This window comes from Somniosus microcephalus, chromosome 28, assembly GCF_052327205.1.
Source record: "Somniosus microcephalus isolate GS21.2 chromosome 28, FLI_Smic_1.0, whole genome shotgun sequence".
Lineage (NCBI taxonomy): Eukaryota > Metazoa > Chordata > Chondrichthyes > Squaliformes > Somniosidae > Somniosus > Somniosus microcephalus.
Window position 1 is genome coordinate 15,847,466 of NC_141014.1, and position 25,664 is coordinate 15,873,129.

The window sequence follows — 25,664 nt, forward strand, 5'->3', positions numbered from 1 at the left end:
CCTTTACTGGTTGGTTTCCCTTTGTTAATTGTTACTAGTTTCTCCTGTGTTTATTATTTAACTGCTTTTTATCTGGTTTATTGGTTTCACCTGTTTTTGTTTGTATTTAAGTTCTGTGGTTTCTTCCCTCTGGGCTCAGTCCTGACAAGGGAGTCAGTCTTGACAAGGTGCTTAGTCTTGATAAGGTGCTCAGTTTGGACAAGCCGGTTGCCCTGTGGTTACTGTCAGGGTTGCTGTCGCGGGGCCGTGCTGTCAGGGCGAGGCTGGTTCTGGACCCAAGTACCGACAGATGAGGCGAGAAGCAGGTATGCAGTCTTAAATAACAATACGTTACTAGAATCACACAGGTAAATAGTTGCAAAACATAGGAGCTCAAGACAAGCTACCACATAGGCAAACGGCTAGTCAAGATAGGAACTCAAGACAAGCTACCATGAGGCAACCGGCTTGTCAAGACGGAGCTCAAGACAAGCTACCACAGGGCAACCGGCTTGTCAAGATAGGAACTCAAGACAAGCTACCATGAGGCAACCGGCTTGTCAAGACTGAGCTCAAGGCAAGCTACCACAGGGCAACCAGCTTGTCCAAACTGAGCACCTTGTCAAGACTGAGCAACTTGTCAGTACCTTGTCAAGACCGAGAACAAAGGGAAGAACCACAGAACTTAAATACAAGCAAAAACATAACACAGATAAACAGTTATAGACATAGGAGCTCAAGACAAGCAACCACTAAGGCAAACGGCTTGTCAAGACTTAGCCCAAGACAAGCTACCCCTAGGCAACTGGCTTGTCAAGGCAAGCTACCACAGGGCAACCGGCTTGTCAAGACTGAGCTCAAGACAAGCTACCACTGGCAACCGGCTTGTCAAAACTGAGCACCTAGTCAAGACAGAGCACCTTGTCAAGACTGACTCCCTTGTCAGGACTGAGCCCAGAGGGAAGAAACCACCGAACTTAAATACAAACAAAAACAGGTGAAACCAATAAACCAGATAAAAAGCAGTTAAATAATAAACACAGGAGAAACTAGTAACAATTAACAAAGGGAAACCAACCAGTAAAGGTGCCATCTAGGGGTGACTGAAGGAACTGACCGGCACCCTCACAGTAAAAGGGCCCACCCCAGAATCCCCCAAAGAACGGGTATCATGGTTGATTTACATCCCAAATTCGCTCCAAATCATTAGTAAATTCAGGCCATTAAGTGCTTGCAGACTATTTGATCATGGAGGAACCCAATCGTATCATGAATAGACATCAGCGGGTAGAAATTAGTCTGGACCCATAGTCGGGCCCAGATTTGGTGCGCGCCCAAACTGAGAGGCCAGGCCTGGCTCCAGCCTTTCAGTTAGCTCCCACAATGACGTCCCGCTGATAAGCAAAGCTTCCTAAAGTGCTTCTTTCCTTTTTTTATTGACCGTTTTATAGTCTGGCCGTGGAAAAACAGCAGGTTCACCAAAACTTTCTAAATACAGGGTCATCGCTTGCGGTACAGCAGAAACCTTTAAATAAAGATTAACCCCATTGTTCATCTCAATGCTATTTGTAGGATTTTGTTGCGTCACATTCGCCGACGTAACTTTAGCTCATTGAAACACATCAGATTTTGAGGGGGATTGACAGGGTAGATGCCAAGAGGTTGTTTCCCCTGGCTGGAGAGTCTAGAACTAGGGGACATAGTCTCAGGATAAGGGTTCGGAAATTTAGGACTGAGATGAGGAGGAATTTCTTCATTCAGAGGGTGGTGAATCTTTGGAATTCTCTACCCCAAAGGGCTGTGGATGCTCAGTCGTTGAGTATATTCAAGGGCGAGATAGATAGATGTTTGGACTCCAGGGGAATCAAGGGATATTGAGATTGGGCGGGAAAGTGGAGTTGAGGTCGATGATCAGTCATGATCTTATTGAATGGAGGAGCAGGCTCGAGAGGCCGAATGGCCGACTCCTGCTCCTAATTCTTATGTTCTTATGTAACAGTCATTGCACTTGAAAAGTACATCATTGCCTTAGAGAGGGTGCAGAAAAGATTTAAGGGAATGGTTTCAGGGATGAGGGACTTCAGTTATATAGATAGATTAGAGAAGCTGGGGTTGTTCTCCTTAGAGCAGAGATGGTTGAGAGGAGATCTGATAGAGGTGTTCAAAATCATGAGGGAGACAGAGTAAATAGAGAGAAACTGTTCCCATTGGCGGAAAGGTCAAGAACCAGAGGACACAGGTTTAAGGTGATTGGCAGAAGAACCAAAGTCGACATGAGGAAAAACTTTTTTACGCAGCGAGTGGTTAGGATCTGGAATGCACTGCCTGAAAGGGTGATGGAGGCAGACTCAATCATGGCTTTCAAAATGGAGTTGGATAAGTACCTGAAAGAAAAAAATTTGCAGGGCTACGGGGAAAGGGCGGGGGAGTAGGACTAGCTGAAGTGCTCTTGCAGAGAGCTGGCACGGGCTTGACGGGCTGAATGGCCTCCTTGTGTGCTGTAACCATTCTATGATTCTATGTGAAGCACTTGAGACATTCCCAAGGGACGGGACAAGTCCCTGTATAAGTGTGAGCCATTCTCTCTTTTATATATAAAATACAACTCTCTCACAAGGTGGCACCACGGAATACCTGTGCTGAGTACCTGAACTAAGTTAAATGCTCATTAAATTACAGCATACTAAATTACTATTAAGCAAGACTTGCATTTATATAGCACCCTTCATGACCTCAGGACATCCCAAAGCACTTTACAGCCAATTAAATACTTTTTTTTGAAGTGTAGTCGCTGTTGTAATGTAGGAAACGCAGCAGCCAAATTGCACACAGCAAGCTCCCACAAACAGCAATGTGATAATGACCAGATAATCTGTTTTTGTTATGTTGGTTGAGGGATAAATATTGGCCCAGGACACCGGGGAGAACACCCCTGCTCTTCTATCGAAATAGTGCCATGGGATCTTTTACGTCCACCTGAGAGAGCAGACGAGGCCTCGGTTTAACGTCTCATCTGAAAGACGGCACCTCCGACAGTTCAGCACTCCCTCAGCACTGCACTGGGAGCGTCAGCCTAGATTTTTGTGCTCAAGTCCCTGGAGCGGGACTTGAACCCACAACCTTCTGACTCAGCGGTGAGAGAGTGTGCTACCCACTGAGCCACGGCTGACACTGTATGGCAACTACAATCGGTCTCAGTGCCCCAACGTAAACAGAGGAATCAGCCAGGGTTCCTGTTGCTGGCCACTTACCCTGTGACCTCTGCTGGAGGTTGGGTGAGCTCAGGATCAGCCTCGGTCGAGAGGCCTCAGCAGCCAACTGGTTTGCTCAGCTTGCTGTCTGGACTCACACACAGAAGAATGTCCATTCTGGGTGAGTTACTGGAGTGCTACACCTGGGCTTGCCCTCTCTTGGTGTTCACACGCTGCTTCTATCAGAGGAATTGTGATTGGAAGTTGGAACCTTGGTGACTCTTCCCCCCCTGCCGCCCCTTTCCAAACAATTGCAAACCAGAACCTCCGGTTAATGCTGAACTGAACTGTCTGCCCTGCCCGTGCCTCCAGTAGCGAAGGCAGGAAGATTACCACCAGGTCAATAAAAGTGCTGGACATCACTCGTGAATTTACGATTGTTTTTTTCAGGGTCAAGCGTGGGAACGTGACCTCCTAGTATCTGCTCTGAAGTAGTGTTGTCCAAGCAGGGCTATTGAACGGCAAAAGATTCCATTTGTGTGAGCCAGTTTAAATTGATCGATGGGCGTTTGGCCAGACTAAGGTGAGTTGCTGCTTTCTGTTCTGGAAGAACATCTCCCTCCGCTAGAGACGAACTTTGTACAATCAGAGCTCACTTTTCAAAATTCGTGAATCCACCCCAGTAAAAATTACACTTTTATGTGTGTAATTCAGGTTTTACGAACATACATATATACGAACATACGAATTAGGAGCAGGAGTCGGCTACTCGGCCCCTCGAGCCTGCTCTGCCATTCAATAAGATCATGGCTGATCCGATTACTCCACATTCCCGCCTACCCTTGATAACTTTTCACCCCCTTGCTTATCAAGAATCTATCTACCTCTGCCGTAAAAATATTCAAAGACTCTGCTTCCACCGCCCTCTGAGGAAGAGAGTTCCAAAGACTCACGACTCTGTGAGAAAAAATTTCTCCTCATCTCTGTCTTAAATGGGCGACCCCTTATTTTTAAACAGTGACTCCTAGTTCTAGATTCTCCCACAAGAGGAAACATCCTCTCCACATCCACCCTGTCAAGACCCCTCAGGATATTATGTTTCAATTAAGTCACCTCTTACTCTTCTAAACTCCAGTGGATACAAGCCTAGCCTGTCCAACCTTTCCTCATAAGACAAGCCGCCCATTCCAGGTATTAGTCTAGTAAACCTTCTCTGAACTGCTTCCAACGCATTTACATCCTTCCTTAAATAAGGAGACCAATACTGTACACAGTACTCCAGATGTGGTCTCACCAATGCCCTGTATAACTGAAGCATAACCTCCCTACTTTTGTATTCAATTCCCCTCACAATAAACAATAACATTCTATTAGCTTTCCTAATTACTTGCTGTATCTGCATACTAACCTTTTGCGATTCATGCACCAGGACACCCAGACCCCTCTGCATCTCAGAGCTCTGCAATCTCTCACCATTTAGATAATATGCTTCTTCTTTATTCTTCCTGCCAAATGGACAATTTCACATTTTCCCACATTATACTCCATTTGCCAGATCTTTGTCCACTCACTTAACCTATCTCTATCCCTTTGTAGCCTCCTTATGTCCTCTTCACAATTTACTTTCCTACCTATCTTTGTGTCATCAGCAAATTTATCAACCGTACCTTCGGTCCCTTCATCCAAGTCATTTCTATAAATTGTAAAAAGTTGAGGCCCCAGCACTGATCTTTTTATAATACAACTGATGGGAATATTAAGTGCAACTGCAGCTTAATTCATGACTGATTCATGTCTCACTGCAGTCTCATTGTAACGATTCCTTTTTATACGTCATGTGAGACCATTGGGTTTCAAAAAAACAAACTGAATTGCAGAATGTGATCCGGAAACACTAAGCAAAATCCTGAAATGCAGTTAAAAGAGGAGTGTAACTTATTCAGTCACCTTGAGGCAGTGTCTTGGTTATATAGGCTTTCAGTCGAGGCTATTTTTCAGTTGTACATTCCTTTTTGAGTTGTCAGCTATTCTGAAGCTTGCAGGTTGGCGTGCCTGCAGGAACCCGGCTGGCCCAGGCCATCTCCCTTTCCAAAGCAGAGACCTTGCATCTCAGGTCTCCTCACCCCAAGGCTGTTCTGGTGACAGGAGGCTTCCAATGGGAGCGACAACAGTCCATGGGCTGGCCTGTGCCTGAGATTCTCCACTCGTTGAGTTCTAGATCTCAGCCACAGCACTGTGGGGCGATGCAAACCAGTGGCTAGACCTTACTTACAGGGATGGAGGAACAGTCAGACAGGGATAGTCACTATGGCTCACAGTTCCACACTTCCCAGTGGCTGGAATCTGAGCAGCCGTGGTGAAGGTCCAGGATTAGCCTGCCTGCTTGGCTAGAGATGGAACCTGCTGCTGCCACTGATGGAGCTTTACCTCAGTCTGCAGTGCATGGGGGGAGGGGAAGGAGCAGGGGAGGGGAGAGGAGGGAGGGAGAAGAGGGAGGAGGAGGAGGGAGAAGAGGGAGGGAGAGGAGGGAAAGGGAGGGGGAGTGAGGAAGGAGATGTAGGGGGGAGCGGGAGGTAGGGGAGGGGGAGGAAGAGGGAAGGGAGGGTGAAGGGAGAGGGGGAGGGAAGAAGTGGAGGGAGAAGAGGGGAGAGGGGAGGGAGATGCAGAGGAGAAGGGGAGGGAGGGGGAGGAGGGGAGAGGGGGAGGGAGATGCAGAGGAGAAGGAGTGGGAGGGGGAGGAGGGGAGAGGGGGAGGGGAGAGGAGGGAGGGAGAAGAGGGCGGAGGAGGAGGGAGAAGAGGGAGGGAGAGGAGGGAAAGGGAGGGGGAGTGAGGAAGGAGATGGAGGGGGGAGCGGGAGGTAGGGGAGGGGAGGGAGGGGGAGGAAGAGGGGAGGGAGGGTGAAGGGAGCGGGGGAGGGAAGAAGGGGAGGGAGAAGAGGGGAGAGGGGAGGGAGATGCAGAGGAGAAGGGGAGGGAGGGGCGGAGGGGAGGGAAAAGAGGGGAGAGGGGAGAGAGATGCAGAGGAGAAGGGGAGGGAGGGGGAGGAGGGGAGAGGGGGAGGGAGATGCAGAGGAGAAGGAGTGGGAGGCGAGAGGAGGGGAGACAAAATATTTCTCTATTTTTGAGTCAAATTTTCCTGCATCAATCTTTGACAAAGTAAATTTAGAAATGTCTTTCTTCCCAGGTGAATGCTGAGTAAAATGACGCAGCCAATCAGGGAGCCTGTCCAGAGGAGGAAGTCACTGGGGCCCATGTCTCCAAATGCTGCCAAGCGACTCTACCGCAACCTGTCCTTCAGGTTAAAGGGCGGCTCCAGCTCAGACGACGGCTGCCTCATCAAAAAGATGGAGAAGGAAAGAAGCAAGAAAACCTCATCCATGGTACGAGTTCACTACTTGTGTCTGACCATCAACATTTATCTAGTTTAAGAAGGGATGTAATTCTGGGAGTAAGTACAGGATCTTACCAATCATTTCCTCCATACCACTATTATTCATAGCATTTGTCCTGTTTCCTCAGTGTAACCTAGGAAAGAGCTCTATGGATTACAAAGTATTACAAAGTATTTACAGAACAGAAACAGGCCATTTGGCCCAACAGGTCCATGCCGGTGTTTATGCTCCACACCAGCATATACACTGGTATATCCTGCAGTATTTCTGATCAGGGATGTGAAGTCTCTACCACTGTCAGCCCTGACACAATCTCAAGTCAATGAAATGACCGTGGCACTGAACTAAGGAACTAAACACAGGCTGAAATAACAACAGGAAATGCTGGAAAAACTCAGCAGGCCAGGCAACATCCGTGGAGAGAAAATAGAGTCAACGTTTAGGGTTTTCACCCGAAACGTTGACTCTATTTTCTCTCCACGGATGTTGCCTGGCCTGCTGAGTTTTTCCAGCATTTCCTGTTGTTATTTCGGATTTCCAGCATCTGCAGTATTTTGCTATCGTAAACACAGACTGGACCATGTTGACCTCATTTCCCTCCTGCACTGTGCCTTCAGAGTCTTTGCTCAGAGCAAGTAACAGCCCAAGATTTCAATTTCACCGTTCCTTGTCAATGGTGTACATTGGCCCCCATTTTAACTCCAGATGGAATCCCCGCTCAGGCTTGAGTTCAAATTACAGTCCGGTCTCAATGATGTCATCGGGCCACAACATGCCTATGTAAAGAAGGACCCTGTTGGCTCCGGGCACCTGTCCTTGCTGCCCGCTGAGGAGAGCAGGTTAAAATTGCACATGTTGCGATCATGGTGGCATTCGGACAGGAAAGAGCCAGGGCGATTTTAACTGCATGCCCGCCAGGTTTCTGCTGAGCGAGTAGAGTTAAAATCGCCACCAGTAGGCCAGATACTGAGGTGGGGAAGACTCTGCATTGTAATAAGCCCAGGGTAAGTAATTACCCTGCAATGTTCAGTATACTACATCTCCATCAGACCACAGTAAGACTGAGGTTGCACAAGGGCAGCTTAGAAGTGATGCGGTAAAATAACAGAGAACTATGAGTCACATGGTAAAATCTCCCCGCAGTCTGAGTCATTCAGTAAGTGGAAGGAATCTGCACTATCGCCAGTCAGACGAACTGCTCCACAGAATGGGATCCGTCATTGCTGTTACCATAGAGACCTGTCACAGCCAGGTTTTCCTGCTGTCCTTCCTTGGGTCAGCTCCATATCAATTGCATGTTGACAGGGCAACATGGGGGAGCCCTGCAAATGAAAATAATTGAAAGCAATATTAACTGAAGGGAGGCAAGAACACTGTGGGTCGGTATCTACAAGTGATGGTACAGAGGGAACTCTGTGGGTCAGTATCTATCAGTGATGGTACAGAGGGAGCACTGTGGGTCACTATCTACCAGTGATGGACAAAGAGGGAACTCTGTGGGTCAGTATCTATCAGTGATGGTACAGAGGGAGCACTGTGGGTCAGTATCTATCAGTGATGGTACAGAGGGAGCTCTGTGGGTTAGTATCTATCAGTGATGGACAAAGACGGAACTCTGTGGGTCAGTATCTATCAGTGATGGATGAAGAGGGAACTCTGTGGGTCAGTATCTATCAGTGATGGACAAAGAGGGAACTCTGTGGGTCAGTATCTATCAGTGATGGTACAGAGGGATCTCTGTGGGTCAGTATCTATCAGTGATGGTACAGAGGGAACTCTGTGGGTCAGTATCTATCAGTGATGGACAAAGAGGGAACTCTGTGGGTCAGTATCTATCAGTGATGGACAAAGAGGGAACTCTGTGGGTCAGTATCTACCAGTGATGGTTCAGAGAGAACTCTGTGGGTCAGTATCTATCAGTGATGGTACAGAGAGAACTCTGTGGGTCAGTATGTACCAGTGATGGTACAGAGGGAGCTCTGTGGGTCAGTATCTACCAGTGATGGTACAGAGGGAACTCTGTGGGTCAGTATCTACCAGTGATGGTAGAGAGGGAGCTCTGTGGGTCAGTATCTACCAGTGATGGTTCAGAGAGAACTCTGTGGGTCAGTATCTATCAGTGATGGTACAGAGGGAACTCTGTGGGTCAGTATCTACCAGTGATGGTACAGAGAGAGCTCTGTGGGTCAGTATCTATCAGTGATGGACAAAGAGGGAACTCTGTGGGTCAGTATCTACCAGTGATGGTACAGAGGGAGCTCTGTGGGTCAGTATCTATCAGTGATGGTACAGAGGGAAATCTGTGGGTCAGTATCTACCAGTGATGGTACAGAGGGAGCTCTGTGTGTCAGTATCTACCAGTGACATAGAAACATAGAAACATAGAAGATAGGAGCAGGAGTAGGCCATTCGGCCCCTCGAGCCTGCTCCGCCATTCAATGTGATCATGGCTGATCATCCAAATTCAGTACCCGGTCCCTGCTTTCTCCGCATACCCCTTGATCCCTTTAGCCTTAAGAAATATATCCAACTCCTTCTTGAATATATTTAATGTATTGGCCTTTACTGCCTTCTGTGGTAGAGAATTCCACAGGTTCACCACTCTCTGGGTGAAGAAATTCCTCCTCATTTCTGTCCTAAATGGCCTACCCCTTATCCTTGGACTGTGACCCCTGGTTCTGGACTCCCCGGCCATCGGGAACATCCTTCCTGCATCTAGTCTGTCCAGTCCTGTCAGAATTTTATAAGTTTCAATGAGATCCCCTCTCATTCTTCGAAACTCCAGCGAGTACAAGCCCAATCGACCCAATCTCTCCTCATACGTCATTCCTGCCATCCCAGGTATCAGCCTGGTGAATCTTCGCTGAACTCCTTCCATGGCAAGAACATCCTTCCTCAGATAAGGCGACCAAAACTGCACACAATACTCAAGATGTGGTCTCACCAAGGCCCTGTACAACTGCAGCAAGACATCCTTGTTCCTGTACTCAAACCCTCTCGCTACAAAGGCCAACATAACATTTGCCTTCTTAACCGCCTGCTGCATCTGCATGCTTACCTTCAACGACTGGTGCACAAGGACGCCCAGGTCTCGTTGCACTTCCCCTTCTCCCAATCTATTGCCATTCAGATAATAATCTGCCTTCCTGTTTTTGCCACCAAAGTGGATAACCTCGCATTTATCCACGTTATATTGCATCTGCTATGCTTCTGCCCAATCACCCAACCTGTCCAAATCATCCTGGAGTTTCTCGGCATCCTCCTCACAGCACACACGCCCACCCAGCTTTGTGTCATCTGCAAATTTGGAGATATTGGCCTAGAAATTCAGTTGCGTTTGCGCCCACTTATTGGCTATAAAGTGGTTTGCGCCTGAAGTTTTTTATCGCCCGAACTTCAGATGGACCCTAACATCGGCGTTAGCCGGTAGCGCCGCGCCGGCACCAATGACGTCATCGGTGTGCGCAGCGCCCCGGTTGCAATGCTATTCCGGCCCGATGGCCAAATTCAGTTGCGGCCGCCTCGCCCGTGGCAGCCGCAAACAGCGTTTGTGAAACGGGGTCTTGCAGCTCCAAAAGGCCGGCGCATAAAGGTGGAGCGGCGGCCGGCCGCTTTCCCGGCGGCCGCCTGCCCGCACCTCCCTCCCCGGACTCCTGCACCACCCCCCCGTGGCATTGATGTCTGAGTCCCGCGAGCCCGGCACTTCTCCGTGGTGCCGGGCTCATTTGCCGGGGGAATCCACCGGCGATCTGACGGCTGCAGGCAGCTCCTCCTTAAGAGAAGGAGGAGGCCTGCAGTACCCCAGCCTGCCGCACCGCATCGGGTGCCGCAGCGGCAGCTGGACGCCTGAAAGTGACATTCATCGCCCCTAGCGAGGCGGCCAAACCCTGCAATAGCGCCCGCCGCCGTCTTGGCCCGTCGCAACTGAATTTTAGGCGGGCGCTACGGGAATCCTGGCGAGCGCAAAATTTCGGGCGCAAAAGACCTGGCGGGGCCATACCGAATTTCTAGGCCATTACATCTAGTTCTCTTGTCTAGATCATTAATATATATTGTGAATAGCTGGGGTCCTAGGACCGATCCCTGCAGTATCCCGCTAGTCACTGCCTGCCACTGGGAAAAAGACCCGTTTATTCCAACTCTTTGCTTTCTGTCTGCCAACCAGTTCTCTATCCAAGTCAATACCTTGCCCCCAATCCCATGTGCCTTAACTTTACACGCTAATCTCTTATGGGGGACCTTATCGAAAGCCTTCTGAAAGTCCAAATACACCACATCCACTGGTTCTCCCTTATCTATTTTACTAGTTACATCCTCAAAAAATTCCAGTAGATTAGTCAAGCACAATTTACCGTTTGTAAATCCATGTTGACTTTGTCCAATCCGGTCACTTTTTTCCAAGTACTATTACATCTTTTATAATAATGGACTCTAGCATTTTCCCCACTACCGATGTCAGGCTTACCGGTCTGTAATTCCCCGTTTTCTCTCTACCACCTTTTTTGAATAGTGGGGTAACATTAGCTACCCTCCAATCCATGGGTACTGTTTCAGATTCCATCGAATGTTGGAAGATGATCAGCAATGCATCTACTATTTCTAGGGCCACTTCTTTACGTACCCTAGGATGTAGATTATCAGGCCCTGGGGATTTATCGGCCTTCAATCCCATCAATTTCCCTAACACCATTTCCCTACAAATACTGATTTCTTTCAGTTCCTCCCTTTCATCAGACCCTATGTTCCCCGACATCTCTGGGAGGTTATTTGTGTCCTCCTTTGTGAAGACAGAACCAAAATATGTATTTAATTGGTCTGCCACTTCTTTGTTCCCCATTATAAATTCCCCTGATTCTGACTGCAAGGGACTTACGCTTGACTTCACCAATCTTTTTCTCTTCACTTATCTATAAAAGATTTTACAGTCAGTTTTAATGTTCCCTGAAAGCTTACTCTCATATTCTATTTTCCCCTTCTTAATTAATCCCTTTGTCCTCCTTTGTTGAATCCTAAACTGCTCCCAATCCTCAGGTTTACTGCTTTTTCTGGCCAATTTATATGTCCTCTCCTTGGATCTTATGCTATCCCTAATTTCCCTTGTTAGCCACGGTTGAGTCACCTTTTTTGTTTTATTTTTATGCCAAACTGGGATGAACAAATTCTGTAGTTCATCCATGCGGTCTTTGAATGTTTGCCATTGCCTATCCACCGTCAACCCTTTGAGTGACATTCCCCAATCAATCCTACCCAACTCGCGCCTCAGACGATCGAAGTTTCCTTTATTTAAATTTAGGACCCTAGTCTCTGAGTCCACAACTTCATTCTCCATCTTAATGAAGAATTCGATCATATTATGATCGCTCCAACCCAAGGGGCCTCATACAACAAGATTGCTAATTAATCCTTTCTCGTTACATAATACCCAGTCTAAGATGGCCTGATCTCTGGTTGGTTGCTTGACATATTGGTCCAGGAAACCATCCCGTAAACACTCCAGGAATTCCTCCTCCACAGTATTGTTACTAATTTGGTTAGCCCAATCTATATGTAGATTAAAGTCATCCATGATGACTGTTGTGCCCTTATTGCATGCTTATCTAATTTCCCTTTTAATGCCACCCCCAACCTCCGCATTACTGTTTGGAGGTCTATATACCACTCCCACTAACGTTTTCTGCCCCTTGGTATTTCTCAGTTCTACCCATACAGATTCCACATCATCAGAGCTAATATCCTTCATTACAATTGTGTTAATCCCTTCTTTTACCAGCAATGCTACCCCACCTCCCTTTCCTTTTTGCCTATCTTTCCTGAATATTGAATACCCCTGGATGTTGAGTTCCCAGTCTTGGCCACCCTGGAGCCATGTTTCTGTAATCCCAATCAAATCATATTCGTTTACCTCTATTTGCACAGCTAATTTATCCACCTTATTACGAATGCTCCTCGCATTAAGACACAAAGCCCTCAGGCTTGTTTTTTTAGCGCTCTTAAATCTATTAGAATTATTATTTACTGTGGCCATGCTTGATTTAAACCGTTGATTTCCCTGACTGCCACTTTTGTTTTTCTCCTTCCTATCTTTTGCTTTTATCCTTGTTTCCCTTTCATCTGTCCCCCTGCTCAGGTTCCCAACCCCCTGCCATTTTAGTTTAAAGCCTCCTCCAGAGCACTAGCAAATACTCCCCCTAGGACATCGGTCCCAGTCCTGCCCAGGTGCAAACCGTCTGGTTTGAACTGGTCCCACCTCCCCCAGAACCGGTTCCAATGTCCCAGGAATTTGAATCCCTTCTCCTGGCACCATTCCTCTAGCCACGTACAGAGGGCTCTCCGGGGTCAGTATCTATCAGTGATGGTACACAGGGAACTCTGTGGTTCAGTATCTACCAGTGATGGTACAGAGGGCTCTCCGGGGTCAGTATCTACCAGTGATGGTACAGAGGGATCTCTGTGGGTCTGTATCTACCAGTGATGGTACAGAGGGAACTCTGTGGATCAGTATCTATCAGTGCAACGAAGGTTCACCAGACTGATTCCTTGGATGGGGGGATTGCCCTCTGAGGAGAGATTGAGTAGACGAGGCGTATATTCTCTCGAGTTTAGAAGAATGAGAGGTGATCTCATTGAAACATAAAAAATTCTTACAGGGCTCGACAGGGTAGATGCAGGGAGGATGTTTCCCCTGGCTGGGGAGTCCAGAACAAGGGGTCACTGTCTCAGGATAAGGGGTCGGCCATTTAGGACTGAGAGGAGGAGAAATTTCTTCACTCAGAGGGTGGTGAATCTTTGGAATTCTCTACCCCAGAGGGCTGTGGAGGCTCAGTCGTTGAGTATATTCAAGACAGATTTTTGGATGTTAAGGGAATCGAGGGATATGGAGATAGTGCGGGAAAGTGGAGTTGAGGTAGAAGATCAGCCATGATCTTATCAGAATATAAGAACATAAGAAATAGGAGCAGGAATAGGCCACTTGGCCCCTCGAGCCTGCGCCGCCATTCAATAAGATCATGGCTGATCTTGGGCTCAAAGCCACATCCCCGCCCGCTCCCCATAACCCTTCACTCCCTAATCTTGCAAAAATCTGTCTATCTATCATTGAATGGCAGAGCAGGCTCAAGGGGCCGAATGGCCGACTCCTGCTCCTATTTCTTATGTTCTTATGTTCCTATGGGCTGGTTGGGCTTAGAGGCCTGTTTTGGTGCCGTATATCCTCTGTAATCCTGTGTAATTATAAGCTCCAAACTAGTGTACGAAATGACATCTCTCAAAGCAGCGTGAGGGTTACCTGCCTTACAGCCGCCGCCTCGTCTCCCGCGGGTCCGCTGATGCTGCCGCCGCTCCGAGGCCTGTTTGCCTCGCCACTGCTTTTTTTGTATATTTTACGTATTCTTTATTTATTTATTATTATGTGTGTCCTGAGCGCGAAAGTGGTTATTATATATAGTCGCCAAACACGCTTGGACTTACGGAACATTTCAGTGGACTTTTATGGAAATACAGACATCACAACAAGAAACTTAACAAAGGACTTACCTGTGGAGGTACTGAGGGACAATGGAGAGCAGCGGGGGCAGGGGAGCCCACCCCTCGACCAGAACCATCAGGCCCCGGGGAGTAGGTGCAAACAAGCCCGCAGGCAGGGGTCGCGGGCAGGCCTGCTAGTTAGATCACGCCGACGGGGGTAGAAACCAGCCTTGCCCAGCATTCTCCTTGCCAATGTTCAGTCTCTGGCAAATAAGATTGACGAGCTGAATTGCCGTATCGCCTCACAGCGGGCCATTAGGGAGTGCTGTGCCATGTTCCTAACAGAGTCGTGGCTAACCTCCATGATACCTGACGAGGCGGTGCAGCCCCAGGGATTCTTTTTGTTTCGGGCTGACAGAACAGCTGATTCAACAGGGAAGAACAGAGGCGGGGGTGTCTGCTGCCTGATCAACAACAACTGGTGTACCGATGTCCAGGTACTTTCACAACACTGTTCACCTAATCTGGAACTACTAACAATCAAGTGTCGCCCTTTTTATTTACCGAGGGAAATCTCTGCTATTCTCATGGCAACAGTTTACATCCAGCCACGAGCCGACGCTAACACTGCACTGAGCGAACTTTACAGTGAGGTTAGCAAACTTCAGAATCGGTATCCCGAGGCAGTTCCCATCATTGCGGGAGACTTTAACCACTGCAACCTAAAGAAAGTATTGCCGAAATACTTTCAACACATCTCCTGTCCGACGAGAAACGGAAAAACTCTAGATCACTGTTACACAACAATAAAACACGCCTACCGTGCCATTGCTCGGCCGGGCTTCGGCAAGTCAGACCACGCTTCCATGCTCCTACTTCCTGTTTACAAACAGAGGTTAAAGAGCACACCCACAACAGTGAAAACGGTGCGAAGCTGGACAGCGGACACAGAACTACAACTGCAGGGAGGGCTGGAAATAACGGACTGGAGTGTTTTCGAGAACCCAGACCTGGATGTGTATGCAGGTCACGTCACTGGATACATCAACAGACTGGTGGATGAATGCATTCCTACCAAGACTGTCCGTTTATTTCCCAACCGCAAACCATGGATGAACTCAGACATCCGCAACAAACTAAGAGAACGGTGTACCGCTTTCAAATCAGGGGACACCGAACTCTACAAGAAGGCCAAGTATGACCTCAGAAAGGCCATCAAAACAGCAAAAAGAGACTATAAGAACAAACTGGAGTCCCAGTACGGCGGGGGCTCCGATGCCAGGCGCATGTGGCAGGGACTAAGGGCCATCACCAACTACAAGGGGAGCTCAGCGGGAGTCACCAACACCGATCCCTCCCTACCAGACGAGCTGAACACTTTTTATGCTCGCTTTGAGAGGGAGAACACTGAGCTGGCCATCAAAACCCCCAGCCATCCAGAGGATTACACATTACAGCTGACTGAGTCCGAGGTCCGGAGAACCTTCAGGAGGGTGAAAGCACGGAAGGCAGCCGGCCCAGACGGGGTTCCACCCCGTGTCTTCAAGACCTGCGCAGACCAGTTGGCTCCTGTGTTCACGGACATTTTTAACATCTCACTGCAGCAGTCTGTTGTACCAGTGTGCTTCAAGGAGACAACCATTGTGCCATTACCTAAGAAGACCAAGGTAACAGGCCTCAATGACTATCGACCCATGGCTCTAACACCCGTAGCCATGAAGTGCCTGGAAAAGTTGGTCATGACACACATAAACAGCATCATCCCCGACTCCTCGGACCCGTTCCAGTTCGCATACAGGGCGAACAGGTCTGTGGACGACGCCATCTCCCTAACACTACACACTGCCCTGGAACATCTAGACAGGAGGGACACCTACGTCAGACTGTTGTTCATTGACTACAGCTCTGCATTTAATACTATTGTTCCCTTCAAGCTGGTCCTGAAACTGAGGGACCTAGGCCTGGGCACCCCCATCTGTAATTGGATTCTGGATTTCCTGACTGGCAGGCCTCAAGTGGTGAAAATAGGGAACAACACCTCATCCACTCTGGTCCTCAACACCGGAGCGCCACAAGGCCTTAGTCCTCGGCTGTACTCTCTGTTTACACATGACTGTACAGCCATACACAGCAACAACCGGATCATCAAGTTTGCCGACGACACTACAGTAATCGCCCTGATAAGCAACGACGACGAGACGGCGTACAGAGATGAGATAGTCCAGCTGATGAGATGGTGCAATGACAACAACCTTGCCCTGAACATTGGTAAGACTAAGGAGCTCATCGTGGACTTCAGAAGCCACCGAGGGAACCACCGCCCCATCAGCATAGACGGGACACCAGTGGAAGTTGTCAGTTGCTTCCGATTCCTGGGACTGCAGATCTCCGATGACCTGGCCTGGAATCACAACACTGAGGCCATGCTGAAGAAGGCACACCAGCGCCTCTACCCTCTACGGTGCCTGAGGAAATGTGGCATAAGCACACAGTGGCTTGTGAACTTTTACCGCGGCACCATAGAGAGCGTCCTGATGGGTGGTGTCAATGTGTGGTATGGTAACACCACTGCACAGGACAGGAAAGCCATCCAGAGGGTTGTGAGGACAGCAGAAAAGATCATCGGGTGTGCACTTCCGTCCATCGAGGAGATCTTTCAGACCAGGTGTCGGAACAAGGCCCGCTCCATCATCCAGGACCCCAATCACCCTGGGCACGAACTGTTCTCCCTCCTGCGGTCCGGTCGTTGGTACCGCAGCATCCGAACCAGGACCAGCAGGTTCAAGAACAGTTTCTACCCACAGGCAGTGCGCCTACTAAACTGCTAACCGCACTGCCCCACATACCGTGGTCACATTCTCCCTCCCACCCTGGAACTGTATATCACATGAACCGTGAGCGCACAAGAACATTCTTGATCACTGGACTGTGTGCACATATACTATCATATACTTATCATATTGCATTACTATTGCTTCCAATGGTAATGGAGGCTTTTTGCACTATTCATCATATTCTGCAACTTGGACTGTCGTTTGCTTGTTTGCTTATTGTTTCTGTATTTATACTTGTTTTTACTTTTGCTTTTTATATTTATATTTATATTGTGGGAGTGAGTGGGGAGTAAGCATTCCATTGTACCGGTTACATATGGCAATAAAATAATCTTGAATCTTGAATCTTGAATCATGAATCTTAATAGATATTTATCTTTTAATTTCTAGAACATTCAGTATGATTCGGTCTTTGATGCTGTGGAACATGAAGACATTGATGCAGTTCGGCAGATACTTGACCAGCCTGGCACGCAGGATGACCTGAATGAGGTTACCAGCAATGGCCTGGTACCTCTGGATATTGCTGTCCTGACTAACAACATATCGATGGCGAGCCTCTTAATGAATGCTGGAGCCAGGGATAACCAGCACTGTGAGTAGTGAATCGTGAGGCTTCACTGTGACTCTCGGGTTCTTGCTTTTCTTTGACTGGGGTGGAGCTAGCCCATAAACTGCACCAACCGCGAGGCTCGACACTAACTGTACTGGGACAGGGTTAAATGGGTAACTTCCGCTTTTCTTACCAAAGCTCAAGCATGCCAATGTTGAAGGGCTACCTAGTGACCTGATCAAGAATTGGCAAACTCTCATTGGCTCAACCAGTGCGCCAACTGTTGGCTGAGTGATGCCAATTACGTTTTTTTTTTAATTTAATTTTTTTTTAAGGGATTAAGGGGGAAAAATTCGGTTGCTTTGCGTCTCCCGTTAGAGGGCGCTAATGGGGCGCAAAGCAACTAGTGCCCGGGCACTGCGGCGCCAGCGCCACCCACGAAATTCAGCAGGAGGTTAGCGGTGGCGGTAACCGTTAAAGCCCCTTGGCGCTGCGCCGCCGGCGATAACGTCATCGCCCCACTCACGCCCCGGACGCGATCTTCAGTAGCGCCCCCTGACTTACCGCCGGACGCTATGTCCGACGCGGTCAGGGAGGCCTACCTGCGGCCGGGACGGCGCTAATTAAAGGCAAATTTGTTGCTGGCCGCCTGCCACCACCTGCCCCCATTGCCGTCCCTGGCCTTCCGAGAAGCCCCCCCACGGATTGCCGGCAGCGCTCCCTGTGTCTGGCACTTCTCTTGAGTGTCGGGCTCTTTTGCCAGCATTCCAATGCCTGGTGGCCCAGCTGGGCCCCGGGTCGCGCTGTGCAAGGCCCCTCCCCTTTACGAAGGCGCGACGTGCAGCAGCGCATGGCGCCGTGCTATTGACTCACAGCGCCCTAAGAGGGACATGGGGCGCTTCCAGTAGCACCCCTCCTCCCTCTCGGGGCACTACCTGGGAATATCGGCCGTGGAGGTGCTAATTTTTTCGAGGCACTAAACGTAGCGTCCCGGCAAAGTTAGCACCCCAAAGGGGGCACGACTCACTTTTTCCCCCTTTTAATTAATTCACAGGATGTGGGCAAGGCCAGCATTTATTGCCCATCCCTTATTGCCCTTGAGAAGGTGGTGGTTTCATTGCTGCACACCAACCCATCTGGGGCAGGGGGCACAAGGTAAAGGTGGAAAGATCGATCCCATTTCTAGAAATTAAATTAACATGGCATCTCCGCAGGGACCAGGAAGATACCACTTTCGATCCTTGGCCTGTGCTGAGTGAGCTGGTCTCTTCTGGAACAGTGGTCGGGCCTCTTCAATAAGCCTGTGTTAAGAAGGGGAGAAATCAGCCAGGATTCCCGCTTCCGATCGTTATCCAGCACGGTGGCATAGTGGTTAGCACTGTTGCCTCACAGCGCCAGGGACCCGGGTTCAAATCCGGCCTCGGGTGACTGTCTGTGTGGAGTTTGCACATTCTCCCCGTGTTTGCGTGGGTTTCCTCCGGGTGCTCCGGTTTCCTCCCACAGTCCAAAGATGTGCGGGTTAGGTTGATTGGCCATGATAAAAATTGGCCCTTAGTGTTAGGGGGATTAAATACGCGGGGTTACTGGGATAGGGCTTGGGTGGGATGGCTGTCGGTGTAGGGACCAGGTACTAGGGTTTGGATGATCAGCCATGATCTCGTTGAATGGCGGAGCAGGCTCGAAGGGCCGAATGGCCTACTCCTGCTCCTATCTTCTATGTTTCTATGAATCCTGCGAGAAAGCCCGTGTGTGTGTCTGTGGACAGGTTTGAGCGTGGCTATGTTACCTTCCATGGTCAACCAGCCTGCCAACAGTCACTGTCTAAGCTGACACACAAAAACTGACGACTTGGGTGAGGAGCAGCCAGCAAGAACATACGAGCATACAAACAATGACGGACAGGTTAAGACCCTCTGGTTCATCCATCCTGTCCCAAACAATTTGCGATACCTTGTGTATCACAATATGGACACTCCCCACCCCACCCAAAACCATGTGATCTTCTGGGAGAGGCGAAAAACCAGGTAAAAACCCAGATCAATTTAGGGGAAAGAATTTAGGAAATTCCTTTCCGATCCATCTAGGCGATCGAAACTAGTCCAGGAGCTCACTCTGGTCCTGAATTCCCTGCAGTACCCACCCTTCTGTAAGAGGTGATCTCCGCCCCAGCCAGAAACAGGTCCAGCTCTCGCTTGAAGGAATTCAGCGAGTCGGCCTCCACCCCACGAGCCGGCAGCCTGTTCCAGAGGACCACTATTCTCTGGGAAAAGAACCACCTCCTGACCTAGATCTCGCCTTAAGAAGCAGCACCTTCAGGAGAAGGGGATAGAAAACTGGTAATAAAGTAAAAAAAACAAAGACATACATTTATATAGCGCCGTTCATGACCTCAGGATGTCCCAAAGCGCTTTACAGCCAATGAAGTACTTTTTGAAGTGTTGTAATGTGGGAAACACAGCAACCAGTCTGTGCACAGCAAGCTCCCACAAACAGCAACGTGATGATGACCAGATAATCTGTTTTTAGTGATGTTGGTTGAGGGATAAGTATTGGCTCCAGGACACCGGGGAGAACTCCCCTGCTCTTCTTTGAAATAGTGCCACGAGATCTTTTACGTCCACCTGAGAGAGCAGACGGGGCCTCAGTTTAATGTCTCATCCAAAAAACGGCACCTCCGACAGTGCAGCACTCCCTCAGCATTGCACTGGAGTGTCAGCCTAGATTTTGTGCTCAAGTCTCTGGAGTGGGACTTGTACATAAAGCAGTGGTGCTTCCCAGTCATACAAAACCTGATAGGATGTGGGTCATAGGTAATACGATGGCCACTATTATGGAGTTGCGGTGCCTCTCCGGTGAGGCGGGTCTTCCAACCACCACAAAGTCGCACCCCTGACCTCGGCCAATCTTTCAACCTCAGCATCATTTTAATATTGGTGGCGGGGCCCCCTCCCCCACTCCTTGGCCTCTGCTGGGCAGTCCCACTCAGACGGGATAGAGTTCATCCGCGAGAGGTGTTGGGGACTACAGCAGTGTCTGGGTGCGGGCAGCCCGGTGCACCCCATCACTCTGAGAGCGATCGCACAGCCCCTACCAGTCTGTGCCCCCCTCCATTGACCTTAGAACATTGGGCACCTGGGCTTAACAGGTGACCCAGGCGATCAGCGTCCAAACAACACAAATAGAAGGACATATGTCGAAGGATCTGTGGCTCAGGGGGCAGCACACCTTGCCTCTGAGTCAGAAGGTTGAGGGTTCAAGTCCTTTTACAGGAGACTCGAGCACAAAATTCTAGGCTGACACTCCAGTGCCGTGCTGAGGGAGTGCTGCACTGTCGGAGGAGCCGTCTTTCGGATGAGATGTTAAACCGAGGCCCCGTCTGCCCTCTCGGTTGGATGTTAAAGAGCCCATGGCACTATTTTGAAGAACAGCAGGGGAGTTCTCCCCGGTGTCCTGGGGCCAATATTTATCCCTCAATCAACATCATTAAAACAGATTATCTGGTCATTATCACATCGCTATTTGTGGGTGCTTGCTGTGTGCAAATTGGCTGCTGCGTTTCCTACATTACAACAGTGACTACACTTCAAAAAGTACATAATTGGCTGTAAAGCATTTTGGGACGTCCATTGGCCGTGAAAGGCGTTATAGAAATTCAAGTCTTTTTATTTGCTACCCTCATTTGCATGTTGCTTCATTGTGCTACTATACAATGCTGGGCCTGGGGAGTGGGAAATAGGGGTGGGGTGCAGCAGGAGGATGGCGTCTCTGAGCAATTTTCCACCCCCCAGATTCATTTGAGGCTGGCGTGAAATCTAGGTGAATATCTCTACCAACATTCTCATCCCTGTTCTCTTTATTCCCTCTCTCTCTCTCTTTTTCTCTTAATCTCCACATTCTCCGCGCTGACGTTCTCTCCTTCCAGTCAATGAAGGCAACTGGGATATGCACCTGACCGCATTAGTGAGCAAAGCAGGACAGAAAATTACAGAACTGATGGAACACCGGACCGAAGTGTCGGAGGCTGATTTCCACAATAAGACCAGGGAACTTCGGAGCTGGAGGTTCCGACACAAGCTCTATAAGCAGATGAAAGCCACTTTTGAGAATGCATGTAAGTATTTAGAGTCAGCAACACTGCAGCAGAGACTGAGGAGTCGCTGCACTAAAATCTTATTCAATATATGGCCATCAGCAAAGTCCATACTTCCAAGTCAACTTATGACCATCAGCAAAGTCAAGACTTCCAGGTCAATATATGGCCATCAGCAAAGTCCATACTTTCGGGTCAATATATGGTTATCAGAGTAGGCGAGTGTTACTTGTTAATCTTTCATTGAGGGCCACAATCCCTCACAAGATCTTGCTCCAAGGCCACATGCTGGAGTGCTCCGACGCTGTGCTATGGAGTGATGGGACATGGGTAGTCTGTAGTTCTCTCTGTGGTGAGTTCCAGATTTTAAATATGTACTTATCTAGACTTCCCTTTGCTTCTCGCACTGGATAGCAAGAAAAGTAAAAGAAACCAAATTAAATTTCAGCTCTGGCAACATCTCACAGTAGGAGTTGCCAACTCGGGTTGGACGTATTCCTGGGGGTTTCACCATATGACCTCCCGCCTCCAGCCGCCCGCCCCCACGCTCCCACCATTGGTCGCCCAGCACGTCCATCCTCGCCACGCCCCGCCTTCCCACACCAAGTGTGAAGTGGACAGACTCTTTGTTACTCGATTGAATGATGCTTGACTGCCAGTCAAACAGCCACTTTTCCCATCGCCAATATTTTTTAAACTAATAGGTGGAAGTGCTCAAAGAAAATGAGGTTTTTCTCCTGAGTGTTGCGCACAGCAGCGTCCTGGAGGTTAATAATAAAAACAGAAAATGCTGGAAATACTCCGCAGGTCAGGCAGTATCCATAGAGAGAGAAACAGAGTTAACGGTTCAGGTCTGTGACCCTTCGTCAGAGCTGGAAAAAGTTAGAGATGTAACGGATTTTAAGCAAGTGCAGGGCAGGGAAAGGAGGGAGGGGAGGAAAGAACAAAAGGGAAAGTCTGTGATAGGATGGAAGGCAGGAGAGATTAAATGCTGGAAATGGGAATGGCAGACCCATCAACAGCTGGCCTCTGAAAAAATAGGGGCCGAGGTTATGGTCTGAAATTGTTGAACTCGATGTTGAGTCCAGAAGGCTGTAAAGTGCCTAATCAAAAGATGAGGTGCTGTTCCTTGAGCTTAGGTTGAGCTTCATTGGAACAGTGTAAGAGGCCGAGGACAGAGAGATCAGAGTGGGAATGGAGCGGAGAATTAAAGTGACAAGCGACCGGAAGCTCAGGGTCACGCTTACAGACTAAGTGGCCACCCAATGTGCGTTTGGTCTCCCCAACGTAGAGGAGAACGCATCATGAGCAGCAAATACAGTATACTAAATTGCAAGAAGTACAAGTAAATCGCTGTTTCACCTGGGAGGAGTGTTTGGGGCCCTGGACAGTGGGAAGGGAGGAGGTAAAAGGGCAGGTGTTGCATCTCCTGCACTTGCATGTGCCGTGGGGAGGGGAGGGGATGTTGGGGGTGATTGAGGAGTGGACCAGGGTGTCGTGGAAGGAACGGTCCCTTTGGATTGCTGAAAGGGGAGGTGAGGGGAAGATGTGTTTGGTGGTGGGATCACGCTGGAGGTGGTGGAAATGGCGGAGGATGATCCATTGAATGTGGAGGCTGGTGGCGTGGAAGGTGAGGACCAGGGGAACCCTATCGTGGTTCCGGGAGGGAGGGGAAGGGGTGAGAGCAGAAGTGCGGGAAATGGAATGGACACGGTCAAGGGCCATGTCAACCACGGAGATTAATCTTCAATTCCTGGAGACTTCAGGCCAATCCTGGAGGGTTGATACAGCTGACTCACATCCAAGCAGGCTTTGGATGGAGGCCCAAGAACACGTGGTGCAGTGTCTTTGCTGAGGGCCACAGATGAAGGCAGCATTATGAAAGCACTTCAGATTTCCAGCAGCCACAGTATTTTGCTATTGTGTTGTGAAAGCACTAGTCTGTTTATGGTCTCCATGCTTTCAAATGCTGTACTTTGTTCAGAAGTCCCAGTTTTTTCACCTCTACCTGGGATCACCCTGCTGCAGTCCCAATTTTTACTTATGTTTAAACTTCCTTGCATCTGAGATCGATAGATTTCTGTTAACCGGAGGGATTAAGGGATATGGGGCAACGGCGGGCAAATGGAGTTAGGTCACAGATTAGCCATGATCTCATTGAATGGTGAAACAGGCTTGAGGGGCTGAATGGCCTCCTCCAGTTCCGATGTAGCTAAGAGATGCTTACCCAAGTTACCGACGCTGTAGTATTTCCTCCTGAGCTGATCATTCTACACTCTGCCCTCTCTGCTATGCTCCAGCGTGGGTCTGTTTCTCTCTCCCTCCCCCAGGTTATAATCCTACTGAGTCACCTCACAATGTTCTGGCATACGGTTAAGAGAAGAATCGACACAGACTCCACTTGAAGGGGGTTAAGTTCAAACTTAATCTGCGGAAAGAACATTTCAGTGAGCGAGTGGGCAATGGAACAGGAAGCAGTTAGTATTGATTCATTCAAATGCATAGGATTACATAGGATATATGGCACAGATACAGGCCATTCAGCCCATGCTGGCGTTTATGCTCCAGTCGAGCCTCCTCCCGTCTTTCCTCATCTAACTCTATCAGCATAACCCTCTATTCCCTCATATGCTTGTCTAGCCTCCCCTTAAATGCATCTATACTATTCGCTTCAACCACTCCCTGTGGTAGCGAGTTCCACATTCTCACCACTCGCTGGGTAAAGGAGTTTCTTCTGAATTCCCTATTGGATTTCTTGGTGACTATCTTATATTGATGGCCTCTAGTTAGGCTCTTCCCCACAAGTGGAAACATTTTCTCTGTATCCACTCTATCAAAACCTCTCATGATTTTAAAGACCTCTATTAGGTCACCCCTCAGCCGTCTTTTTTCAAGAGAAAAGAGACCCAGCCTGTTCATCCTTTCCTGACAGGTATACCCTCGCGTTTCTGGTATCAGATAGATTTTTTTCGGAAAGTTACATTTTGGGATCCAGTGTCTGAGTAATTTGCGACGTGACGTGTGGGGAGTGCAGCGTGCTCGGGAGGAACAGGTGACTTTGGACCTATGGTTCCCAATGGTCTCCACCACTGGGGGTATTCCTCGCCTCGTGTCTGGGTCTGTTGTAGAATAATCAATAGAGATTGGTTGCTGTGAATAGTCAACAACTCCATTATCGTTGTATCATGGGACTACCTGTACAGTAGATGGTGAACTAGATGGATCTCGGTCTTTTTCCATCGAGCAATTCCCATGTTCTTATATATTGATATTGAATTCCTTCTGCCCATTCCACCATCTTATCAATATCCCCTTGTGGCCTCCTTTGATTCTCCGAATTATTTACTGTGCCTCCTATTTTAGTATTATCTGCAAATTTCGACACTATCCCATTAACCCTAAATCCAAATCCTTGATGTACACAGTGCAGCGAAGTGGTCCCAGAACAGAACCCTGTGGGACACCACTACCCACTCCCAACTACTCCGAGAAACGGCCCTTAACTCCCACTCTCTTTTTCCTCCCTTCTAATCCAATTTGCCACCCTTCCCTTAATTCCATTCCCTGTAATCACTGTAATATTAGTGTTTGTTTCAGTGGCGCTGTGTGCAAGCTAAAAGAAACCGCTATGAACCCCCCATCCCAGGGAGACAGTCATTTCCCTGGACATGCCGCCAGTCTCAGTCAGGTTCAGTTTAACATAGGATGACCTGAGTTAACCTCTTTTCTTGACAGATGTCCCTGATTCTCCGGAGAATGTGTATTTGTCGGTAACGGGCAGTACATCCCTTCGAGTCACATTCCAGGAACCAGCAAGGAACAGCACCTTGATAATCACCCGATATAAAGGTAATTTTAAACAATCGATGCATTGCTTTAGGTGTGACTGCTGTGACTTGTCCATTGTAGGGCTTCCAACTGTCTAATTGTCTTTGACATCTCTAGCGCTGGTTAAGGCAGTGAGTAGCTGAATAATACAGACTAAACCCCAGTCCTCAGTGCCCCATGTTTAGGGAGGGGGAAACCGACTAAGGTTGCAGCTCCTAATCGCTATCTAGTGGCCCCTGCTGGATGCGCCTGTATGTGACACTGAGTGAGGACAAGATTGTGCTCAGTGGTGGTCCCTCCTCCAATGGCCAAAAAGCCTGCTCGCACTCCCTG

The 25,664-nt window shown here is 48.8% G+C and overlaps 1 protein-coding gene across 1 annotated transcript in view; it reads left to right on the forward strand.

Annotated features, from left to right (window-relative positions):
• The window catches only part of LOC147098993 (ankyrin repeat and fibronectin type-III domain-containing protein 1-like), a 152,048-nt gene that overhangs the window by 62,878 nt on the left and 63,506 nt on the right, over positions 1-25,664 (forward strand). The window contains exons 2-6 of the mRNA XM_085969508.1: positions 3,621-3,753; positions 6,355-6,550; positions 17,251-17,455; positions 21,336-21,524; positions 25,239-25,352. Coding sequence (XP_085825634.1) covers positions 6,359-6,550; positions 17,251-17,455; positions 21,336-21,524; positions 25,239-25,352 — 700 coding nt within the window. The 5' untranslated portion in view covers positions 3,621-3,753; positions 6,355-6,358. The remainder of the gene's footprint in view (positions 1-3,620; positions 3,754-6,354; positions 6,551-17,250; positions 17,456-21,335; positions 21,525-25,238; positions 25,353-25,664) is intronic.